The following is an 11732-nucleotide window of genomic DNA, read 5'->3' on the forward strand; positions in this document are numbered from 1 at the left end:
GGATCTATCTGTCTATCTATCTCTATCTAGACCTCTCTACGGGGCAGCCTTGATGTTTTCTGATCTAGGCTCACTAAGGTGTCTAAACAAAAGGCTTTCTTGACTGCACTCACTTCACTCTCCAGTTTTTCTCTTTGTCTGGCCAATCTTAAGCACCTTAAAAGAACATGTTCTACATCCTTTCTCACTCCACAAAGCTCACATTTTCCAGATGGATGTTTGTGTATAACGCGTAAGCTGCTATTTAAAACAAATATGATATTGTTAATTTCATTCACATCCTGTCAGCATGATGATGATCCATTTTGAATGGATGTGAGAGCTGACATAGAATCAGAACAAATACATGCTTTAGGGGGCCTAGCTTCTTCTATCCACTGTAATGCAATAATAATGGCTGTCATTTCAGCTGCAAATAGACGTATGATCTGATGTTCTCTTTTTAATAGAGATTTTGTAATCAGGGATATAAGCTGCAATATCTGTTTTAGCCTCTGAATCTTTAGATGCATATAAACCTGTGTTGTATTACAGTGGGCTACCTATACTTTCAAATTGCTCTACATTCTGATACACTTCTCCAGATTTAGCTATCTCTTTGGTTTCCATGATCACCATAGGGGAGCAAAACAACCAAGGTGGAGTTGTTACCAGGGCCAGTCAGAGACTTTCTAATGAGAAGACACAGCACTCAAAAAATCCTCCATAGAAATGCATGCAGTTAGTTTGCAATGGCAATATGGCAGTTGTCTACACATATCCCACCCCTTCCGCGGCAAAACGTAGACATGTGAATACATTAAGCCAAACATGTGGTGTGTTGTGAAGACATTGTGTCAATCATGTGTTGTGATCTTGCCTCTAAAAGTCCTCTAAACTTCATCATCAAAATTATCGATTATCGGATGACATTTTACCTTGCACATTCACAGACCTAGTTCACCAATTTTCAGGGCAAGTCGCTATTGGCAGGTTGATTTGTTTCTAAAAGTTGCTAGATGGTGTGATGATGATGTTATCATCAACCTAATAACAAATTTGTTTATTGTATTTTCTGTCAAAGTCTGTCAAGGTTTTGGGTGGAAAATAAGGGTTGACAGGTTGTTAAATCTAGCAGCAAAGTTGCTAAGTTGACAACAGTGTCCTGTTTATGACAAGCGGAAAGAAGAATGGAATCTTCTTCACCCCACTTTGAACTTCACACAATGAAATAATTTATTTAGCCAAGTGACAAATGATGATTTTCTGAAAGAACTTTTATTTTGACATTTAGCCTAGTAGGCCTTCATTCTTGACCAAAACATCCATGGACTTTCTTTATGTAACAGATGATGCAATTGTCACCACAAGAAGGCCTTTTTTTACTTCATTTTTTTACTGTTTAAATGCATAACATTGTGTTTTAAAGGGAAACAGCTTGTGTAATTGGATTTTTTGTGTGGTTTTGTAACTTTTAGTAACAGAGTGAGAAAAACAGCCATAGCCCTTTAACACCACTAGGACCATGTGCTCTGTATTTATAGAGTGGCTATTAATATATGCTAGCTGTGTACTTTCCTATGTTACAGTGGCTGATGTATGACATGCAAGTGTCAAGCAAATTGTGTTCCTTGATGTCAAAGACATCAGTCTAGTATGTTGACATTTGTCCAAGTAGTTTTTTGTTGTTCTTTTTTATCTGTTGAAATTACATGATGAGGGACTATGAAGAAATCGTTGCATTTCTTGGCGAATGGGGACCTTTTCAAAGACTTATTTATGTCCTTCTCAGTCTCAGTGCTATCCCCAATGGATACGTGGGAATGGCCATGGTTTTCCTAGCTGATATTCCTCCTCACCACTGCAGGCTTCCATTCCTGAACAGCAGCAGCTATGGAGGACCGGGCTACAATCTGTCCCTCCCGACCGAGGAGGTGAAAGGAGAGGTCACCCTGAGTCGCTGCAGACGCTATGCGGAACAGGGGGCTTTGGATGCCGGTTCTAACCAAAGCACAGAGCACTGTCTGGATGGCTGGGTGTTCAGCAAGGAGAGATACATGTCCACCATTGTGACTGAGGTGAGCTTTACATTGCCTTCTGGATAAAACATCAGCATAACAGGCAGCTTATTACTCACTGTAGATTAGTTTAATTAAGGAATGCATAGATTTTGCACTGCAAAAACTGCTTATCTAACAAAATCTAACCAAGTGTTATTAATAAAGCATTGACTTGACTTGAAAGGCTTAGGCAAATATCTTACATGAGTCCGGTTTGCCACCTGCATCGCAGAGTCCGACCCACTCGGTTCAAAAAACAAATCATCATAATATTTGGATTTTGAGAAGGTGACAGACTGACCAGGGCATACATACTGATGTCTCACATAAAATTCTTCCTCTAGTAGAGAGGGAGGGAGGGAGAGAGAGAGATTGTTATTATTTTTAATAGTTGTCTTACTTTATTTCAAAGTCTCACTTAATTTCCCAATTTTGTTAGGCATGTTTGTCCTATGTTTACTTGTTATTGAGCTTTGGCAGTAATGTTACTGAAACATTCATGCCAATAAAACTTTCTTGAACTTAATTGAATTGGAGTGAGTGAGTGAGTCAATGCTGTTACAAGTTCATGTAATGGCAAGATCATCACGCCCAGGTTATCTTGGGCTCCAGAGGCACCTATTAATTGAATTAAAAGTGTAACATTCTCTTGTGGTATTCCTGATGTATATCCTTTACCCCTGAGCTGTGCTCACCAATAGCCTACCCGTATCAGTATACAAATCTGCATCAGTGTGTTTGTATGCTTGAGCATAGTGTGACATGTCAATACACAGCAGCAAAAGCGAAGAAGACAGTGTGGAGTCTGCCTCATCCGTGAACGCTGCAACAAAATCCCGCATTCAAACCCGTGTTGTGTGCCTTCTGGTTTCTCCACCTACTGGTTTCCTTGCGCGCACTTGCGTTGCTCACCACAGCTGCAGGAGTTGTCAAACATCCACAAACAAGTTGTTGTAGATGGATTTGAAGTCGCATTTCAGATCTACGCCATGAGCATCTTATATCAAGATAAAAAAAACTAGTTGGTATTGTTTTCAGTATAAAGAGACTTACCTAGCGCTTTCTTGTGAAATCATTTGACTTAATTAAAAAAAAAAAAAATTGACTTATTTTAAGACATCTCATTTTGAAAACAAGCAAATTTGTCTGCTAGTGCATTAAGCAAATTTGTCCTAAAAACAAGCAAATTTGTCTGCCAGTGCGTTGAGCAAATTTGTCTTGATAAGACTCCTTAAAATAAGTTAAAGTCTTCTTAAATTAAGTCAAAATGATCTTTTGAGAGGGCGCAAGGTAAGTCTTTTCATACTAAAAACAATACCAAAAATATATTTTTAATCTTAATATAAGATCAATAACACTTGGTTAGAATTAATTTTTTGCAGTGTGTAAGTTTATATGACTTGTGTAGACTATATCTGGGTCATTTTGATCAGTTGTAATGATCTGAGTAACAAGGCAGAAATAAGAAGAAATAAGAAATGGATGTGCTATTTGATCATTTAATCCAGGACAAGGGGTTTTGTCTTAAACTACCGTATATTTGTCTTTAAAAACCCATCTATTCCAATTTTCCAAAGTGGAATCTGGTGTGTGATGATGCTTGGAAAGCTCCTTTTACCTTAACTGTGTTCTTCTTCGGAGTGCTGGCAGGATCCTTTTGTTCCGGAATCATTTCAGACAGGTATAAATTAAAATATGATAAACGTAAACTTACATGGTCATGAATTATACTACAATAATGAATAGCATACTCATTAGTGTTTAACATTATACCCTGTCTTTCAATTGATGCAAAATTATGAATCTATGACCTGTCCAATAAATGTGGGTCTTGGCAAAAGCTCTGGCTTAAAGCATCAAGTTTTGTAGAGCCTGTAGTGTTTTTATCCTTAAGATTCTACTTCCTCCTCAGGTATGGTCGGAAGCACACCTTCCTTGTCACTATGGTATTGCAGACTCTCTCTAGTTTGCTGCAGTCTACCTCCAACAGCTACGAAATGTTCTGTGTGCTTTACTTTGTGGCTGGGATGGCATACGTCTCCAATTACTGTGCAGCCTTTGTGCTTGGTGAGTTGAATGACACCTGATGTTTTCATATTAGGTTCCTCTGAGAATGCCTGTGTATGACTTTTATAAAGACATCTGATGGGGATATGTTATCATTCCTTTATGGAGCTTAATTGAATTCTTCTCAGATTTAAAATATAAGTTATTTTTCCTCACCATTAGGCGCAGAGCTCCTCAGTAAGTCAGCTCGCATGAGCTTTGGGATTCTGGGAGTCTGTTCATGTTTTGCTGCTGGCTATGCCATTCTGCCACTCTTCGCTTACTTCATCCGAAGCTGGAGGACACTGCTATTAGTGTTGTCTATGGTGGGATTTCTTTACATTCCTCTCTGGTGGTAAGTTCACACACACACACACACACACACACACACACACACACACACACGGACAAATACACACAAAGCGTGTGTGGAAGTAGTTTATGTGTGATAAAGTTTTTTTTCATAGATCTCCATTTCTCAGGGTCACTGAGTACTGTCGGTACGGAAAAAATGAAAACAATCGGGTCATTCCACGTCAATTCAACCAGGGCCCATGCACTTAGGTCTCAAAAAATTCTGAAGAAATTACCAGGTGTACCTATGTTACCCAGGAGACACACTGTAAAATTACTTTTATGTAAGATCAATGCTTTCTTTTTTACTTTCCACCCTGAACATGGGCAAAATGCACCATTGAGATCAATATGTTTTATATAGAGTTACCACACTGCCACCTGTGGTGAGTAACCTGTGGTAACTCTATACAAAACATATTGATCTCAATGGTGCATTTTGCCCATGTTCAGGGTGGAAAGTAAAAAAGAAAGATTTGCATAAGACAAGTCAAATTGGTGTTTTTAAAAAGAAGGGATTGTGAAGAATAAAGAAAAAATATAAAAATCTGTGTATATTCCCACAAGGTGTTTGGGTGCTCTGAGAATGAGAATCAAAATGATTTTTCAGACTTGTGAGGTCTACTGTTCAGACCCTGAAGGAATTTATTTTCTGTTCATTGTTTTTTGTGAGAGTGTTTCTACTTATATCAGTAAGGAAAATAAATCAAGAGCCTATGTTGAGTACAAATATGTCTTCTGAAGGCCCAGAGCCCAGCCAAAAACTACAATACAATTTTGATCAAATTTGAGGGACAGCTATGACCATGCAGGATCATCCAGACCAAACGTGACAATTTTGCTACATACTATTCCTATTTATGTACCAGCATGCAAAATTTGAGCCTCCTACATGGTTTAGTTCTTGCGCTATGGGCTTGTGAACTTTGACAAAAAAAAAGAGGCCAAACTAAATCGACACCCCCCTCCCCCCTGTAAAACTGGCTGTATCTTGGAAAGTATTGATCTTACATAAAAGTAATTTTACAGTGTGTCTCCTGGGTAACATAGGCACACCTGGTCATTTCTTCAGAATTTTTTGAGACCTAAGTGCGTGGGCCCTGGTTGAATTGACGTGGAATGACCCAATCGGTTTTACCTAGCTCGAGTTGCTGCAGCCAGCAGCTAAAGTAGCCAGGCAGCTACAGCTCCAACTCTAGGGGCACGTTTGTGAGCTACAGTGCTACACTCTGGGGGCATTTTGTGAGCTACAGCGCTACACTCTGGGGGCATGTTCATGAGCTACAGCACTCTGGGTGCATGTTTGTGAGCTACAGCGCTTCACTCTGGGGGCATGTTCGTGAGCTACAGCGCTAAACTCTGGGGGCATGTTCGTGAGCTACAGCACTACACTCTGGGGGCATGTTTGTGAGCTACAGCACTCTGGGGGCATGTTCATGAGCTACAGCACTACACTCTGGGGGCATGTTCGTGAGCTACAGCACTCTGGGGGCATGTTCGTGAGCTACAGCACTCTGGGGGCATGTTCATAAGCCCCCATGTTCTTGCGCCCAGAGTGTAGCGCTGTAACTGCCTGGCTGGCACACAAGATGAATGTAAAATCAAAATCTTTACAATAAATCAAAAGCATTGAAATCATTCCTCTGCTCTTTTTAATGCTTGATCCCCAACTATGTTGTGGCTCACCTCAGGTTTATACCGGAGTCTCCTCGCTGGCTGATCACTCAGGGTCGGTTTCAGGAGGCTGAGGCCGTCATTCGAGCTGCTGCCAAGAAGAACGGCATCACTCCTCCTGCGGACATCTTCCAGCTGGAGCCCAATGCTGACGCAAAGGTGATTTCAAACTGTCCAGTCACATAATAAGTCCAATTCTTCAAGATGAGAAGGTAGGAGGGGAGGATTGTGGAGATTGTCTTTTGTGTATACTACAATAAATGAAACTTGAAATGACTATTCATGATACTTTATCATGGACTGCACATCACCCCCAGACAACCGAGAATGACACAGGCGGTCAGAACAAGTACACATGGTTGGACCTGCTAAGAACAGAAAATTTAAGGAACATCACAATTATGAACGTCATCATTTGGTGAAATAACATTTCAAGCAATTTGGTTTCCTTGTAAATTTATATACATGCATACATATACATACATATATCATACTGTATGACAGTCATATAACAACCACTGAAATAGGCAGTTCAGTTGATATTGATTAGATTAATGATCATCTCTGTATTCTACAGGATCACACTAACCATGAGTTATTATGGACTGTCCTTTAACACCCCCAATTTGGATGGAGATCCATATATCAACTGCCTTTTTGCTGCCAGCACTGAGTTTGCTGGCTACATCTTCGTGTGGTTCACCACGCGCTACGCTCCACGTCGTTTCACCCTGCCATTCACTCTTCTTGTTGGTGGGACTGTGTTGTTGCTCATCACATTTGTTCCGGAAGGTTTGTTAAGTCTTCATCAGCCTGGACCCATGGCTTTGACAGTATAATGTGTATCCTATCTCTGTGTGTCATTTCAGATGCCCTATTTGAGAGCTGTATGGCCTTAATCATGTCTACTTTAAGACATCAACCATGAATAGCATTGAGTATAAATACACTGACATTGTGGCTGTAGCGTAATTCACAATCGACTGCTCTGAGCAGTCACTTGACTCTCTCACTTTAAACTCCATTTTCTTCTCTGCTTCAGAGCTCAGTGCCTTGACGGTCACTCTGGCGATGACGGGAAAACTGGTTGTGACCGGGGCCTATGCATTTGTTTACTTCTACACCATGGAGCTGTTCCCCACTGTAGTGAGGAACATGGGGCTGGGCGTCACCTCAATGGCTGCCCGGATTGGCAGCATAGTCTCTCCATATATAGCTTATATTGGTAGGTAAATATGAACTATCAGTGAATGACTTGGAATACAGTATTCACTGACATATCATACTTTCTATTTTCTAATTTATAATGTTTTACTTATAATCAGTAATCATCATTATATTCTTAACATTTAATCATTTATTTATTTTATGTGTCTTGGTAAACTGATTAAATACTTTATTTCATTTTTAAGGGACTTATCATAAAACAGCACCCTATATTCTTATGGGTAGTATCTCCTTGGTATCTGGTGTGTTAAGCCTTTCATTACCAGAGACAAAAGATGAGAAACTTCCGGAATTCCTCAGTCAAGTTAAACAACTCAGATGGTAAGTAATTGAATCATATGCTTTGCTTATTTCATTGTTTAGTTAAATCATTGTATTACACTTAAACCCCTTTGCCTGTTTGACAGGTTTTGGCAGATAAAGAAGCCGGCAGATAAGGACTGCCAAGAGGTGCATATTGAGGAATGAAGTAGATGTGGAACTTCATTAAATAGGCTACTGAATTGTGACATTTTATTTTCTTCAAAGTATTGAAATGTGCATCTGTGGATGCAAGTCTAAAGCTGATGATACGTGGGGCAGCTTTTTGAGCAATGTGGCAATGTTCCTCATTATTGTGGTTCTGCCATGTTCCCATTGATATTGGGCAATGTTCCTCATTATTGTGGTTCTTCTGCTATGCTCCCATTGATATTGGGCAGCAATTTCTTTTCTGGAGAACTTTAATCATCAGTAGGCAAATCATGATGATCATCCAATCAGAATAAATGGAACTGGGTGTGTGGTTGCCCAGCAACATTGCTCAAAAAGTTGCCCCATGTCCATACCTGTCAACATTTAGCTTTCCAAAAACGGGAGATTTTTTTTTTCGGGGGGGGGTCAGTGTTTATACCCAATCAGTGTTTGCATATTTAATACGTTTCATACACGTGTTTCAACACTGCATTTCGGTCGTTGCTTTTACCTTACCATTACCTTACGCATGCCAGTTATGTATCCACCAGCCTGTTTCCAAAACTCCAAAGCTGCTTGCTGTCTGATTTGGTTCCGAGGGCACAAGTTCAGTGCATCAACAACACTCAATAAGAGTTGTTGAGAGTGATGTGTTAATCAATTAAATTCCCAACAATTTCACAACAGCTAGTTCTGAAGTAGGCCAATCAACTAGCCCGCTTGCTTACGATGAGATTTAGGCTGCGCAGTCGGCACTCGCTTCCTTATTTGGGTTTTGGGTTGCCAGGTTTTAGCCTATGACAAAACGGTTGAAATTGAAACTAAGTGATCGTGTATGTGTCGGGTGTATTTCACACAATCTGGCAACCTGGGAGATGTCAGACTAATAGAAAAAATGAGAAATAACAAAACGGGAGGGTGCTGGGAGATGACCTTGAAATACGGGAGAACCCGGGAAAAACGGGAGTGTTGACAGGTATGGGGGGTTTTTCCTGCCATTAATAAAATTAAAATGAAAACAGTGAAATTAAAATGAAAAACTCGTTTTTACCATTTAATTTTCAAAGTGTCAGTGCAATTATCCTGCCAAAAAAAATGAAATATATACATTTGGCTTTTAATTTTCCTGATAAACACGATACATTTGTGACAAAAATAAAAATAAATTGAAAACGTCTATTTGTCATTTCATTTTCATTCCCATCCTGGTATATTACTGCCAAAAATGAAAATGCAAACTTCACTTTGACTTTTCCTGACAGTGCGCACAATGTATGCCAAAATGATAAATAAAATGAAAACTGACACCTGCTTGCGATTTATTTTCCATTTCTCGATTTTCATTTTCATTTTCAAGTTCACAACATGCAAATGAGCTGCATTGTTAATGAGATGTATGTGGGTGGTGCTCTGGTGATGACAAATTAAATGCGCCTACCTTGATCATGATTTAGCTTTAGATCAATAGAGCTGGTAAGTCCCGCCCTTTCCGCTGGACCTCTAGATTGAAAAATCGTCAATGCAAGTGAATGTGAGAAAATTATTATTTTCTGGTCCCGTTTGATTTGTGCCATGAATGTGAACATATGTCGTCTGTGAATTTTTAATTAGATTAGATAACTTTATTGTCATTTTGCAGAGTACAAGTACAAAGACAACGAAATGCAGTTTGCAACTAACTAGAAGTGCAAAAAAAGCAGAAAAATGCAATCTGATATACAAAGACAGGTGGTGCATAGACAGTATAAGAAATATGCGGTGTAAACAGTAGTATACAGTTGGTTTACAGAAGGTGGTTTAGAGTAATATAAATTAGGTATAAATATGTGCAGTGTATTAGCAGAATAAATATGGATATTCGGTATGAACCATATAGACATATATGTACAGTATACAGCTATGTGCAGTGTGGTAACAGTACTGTAGTGCAGAAACAGTAACATTATAACAGTAGTAAGAATACGTGTATGTGCAGGATGAATAGTATGAAGAGCAGTAGAAAATGCCATGTATAAGTGTAATTACAGTATGTACATTTGTAAATAAATAGAACACTATGGGTGGAATATAATATAATTTAATATAATAGGGTAGTGCAATTGTCCGCAGGGGTTGGGTGTCCCCCGTCAAGGTTTCCATGGTCATGGTGGACACCTCAACAGGCACAGGCAAGGAGGCATTGGGCGGGGGCTTAGTTGGTTGGTTGTCACCGGGATGCAGAGCTAGAGTTCAGTAGGGTGACAGCCGCAGGGAAAAAGTTTCCTCTGAACCTGCTGGTTTGGGTGCAGAGAGACCTGTAACGCATCCCGGAGGGGAGTGGGGTGAACAGTCTGTGGTTGGGGTGAGAACAGTCTCTGATGATACTGCGCGCCTTACGCAAGCATCACTTGCCCTGGATGGCCTTGATGGAGGGGAGTGAGGAACCGGTGATGCGTTGGCCAGTTTTCACCACCCTCTGCAGTTTTTTTCGGTCGTATTCTGGTGTAACCTCCATGTTTCAATCAGTAGTGTTTGAGCAACTGACCTCTGACTTCACATCCAAACAAGCACAACTTACATGTCCAGTTCATTGCTCTGCATTTTCAGTTTTCCAACTGCAAAAAGAAAAAGAGGGCAAAATTATTATCAATATGCATCTATTGGCCATGTTTAACAGCTGATTAAGTTTATCACATTAAATGTTAATTTAAATTATTTCTCCAGAGACCTAATTATTACTGTTAAGCTAAAAATATTATGATTTGGCAACTTAATTTTCTCTATTGCTTCAGGCCTAGTACATTTATCACAATAGAATGTAAAATGTCAATCATACGTTGGAATTATATGGATGCCATTTTGCACCTCAATAATGGCACATTCATTCAAATTCCACACACTGCAACCTAAGTCCTCTTGCTAAATCACTTTTAAAGATTTTAGATAAAAGACCATGGCTTTCTCAGTCAGTAAGGTTATGAGTCCAATTATCCTAATTGTTTTATCAATACAGTAGGAATATCGACGTAAACCATACACAGTTTAATCTTTACACGTTTTGAATCAACTTAGCATGCTAGCAAGCGTTTCTCATGAGAAATGGCTAACGTTAGAATTAAACTTCATTAAGAGAGCTCATGAAGACAACTGCTATTCGCAAATTTATACAGCCTAGTTCTAGACCCCAGGCGCCACCACTTCCTCATAACTTCGATAACATAAAAAATATCAAAGGGCTTGAATACCTAGAATATTTGTTTTCTGCTCTGCATGGTCTGAGGCAGTGTTAACAAAGATCTTTGGTGTTAACTCGCATAGCTGCTATCAGTTAGCTGCAAACTGTTAGCAGCTAGCGCATATATCGGCCACTTAGCAAGTTGAACTTAACGTTACCCTAGCTGTTAATGAAACCGAATGTACAGTTTTGCACAAATGCTGTTAGTTCAACCTATACTGTACTGTAACATTTGACACATTAATACATACTGTAAACTTACCGGACAGAGCAAGTCACTGGTGAAGCTGCGTTACACTCCCATCCCAAAAGTCAGCCACACCGTAACACTGCCGACCGTTGGCTGTGGAATCCAGAATGCTCCCTCTGCTAACTGTGCGTGTGTGCACTGCGTGAGTCCAGTTTACTCAGGTCTGAGTTGTGAAGCTTACTCGTGTATCTCAAGTTTTAGACCCCATTGTTGCAAGTTCGGCACATTACTAATGTTACTCTAGTAAGAACACAAGATGTAGTGTCATTTTTTACAGTGTAATGAATGACGTCATTGAAGCATTTGAAAGGCTTTTTAGAACAAATAAGTGACTCAAAAAATATAATACTCAGCGGTGTGTATTTTCTCTGCCCCCTCTTTCGATTGCAACATACAAAAGATTCACTGAACAAAAACGCTGATGTGGTACATGACAATTTAGCTAAAAATGTGGAGAATGCAATGCAATCAAGCA

The 11732-nt window shown here is 39.6% G+C and overlaps 1 protein-coding gene across 2 annotated transcripts; it reads left to right on the plus strand.

Moving 5' to 3' along the window:
* Nucleotides 1-1576: 1576 nt before the first annotated feature.
* LOC125286318 (solute carrier family 22 member 5-like) lies at nucleotides 1577-8166 on the plus strand. Of its 2 annotated transcripts, XM_048231313.1 has the most exons (11): nucleotides 1579-1633; nucleotides 1772-2057; nucleotides 3617-3720; nucleotides 3952-4106; nucleotides 4269-4440; nucleotides 6131-6272; nucleotides 6431-6531; nucleotides 6691-6905; nucleotides 7156-7338; nucleotides 7526-7661; nucleotides 7748-8166. In XM_048231313.1, the coding sequence occupies exons 1-11, from the start codon at nucleotides 1584-1586 to the stop codon at nucleotides 7806-7808; spliced, it is 1605 nt and encodes a 534-aa protein (XP_048087270.1). In that variant the 5' UTR covers nucleotides 1579-1583; the 3' UTR covers nucleotides 7809-8166. The 2 variants fall into 2 exon arrangements, with proteins under 2 accessions (XP_048087268.1, XP_048087270.1); XM_048231311.1 differs by having other exon boundaries at nucleotides 1577-2057.
* Nucleotides 8167-11732: the final 3566 nt, after the last annotated feature.

Source organism: Alosa alosa, chromosome 21 (genome assembly GCF_017589495.1).
Source record: "Alosa alosa isolate M-15738 ecotype Scorff River chromosome 21, AALO_Geno_1.1, whole genome shotgun sequence".
NCBI lineage: Eukaryota > Metazoa > Chordata > Actinopteri > Clupeiformes > Clupeidae > Alosa > Alosa alosa.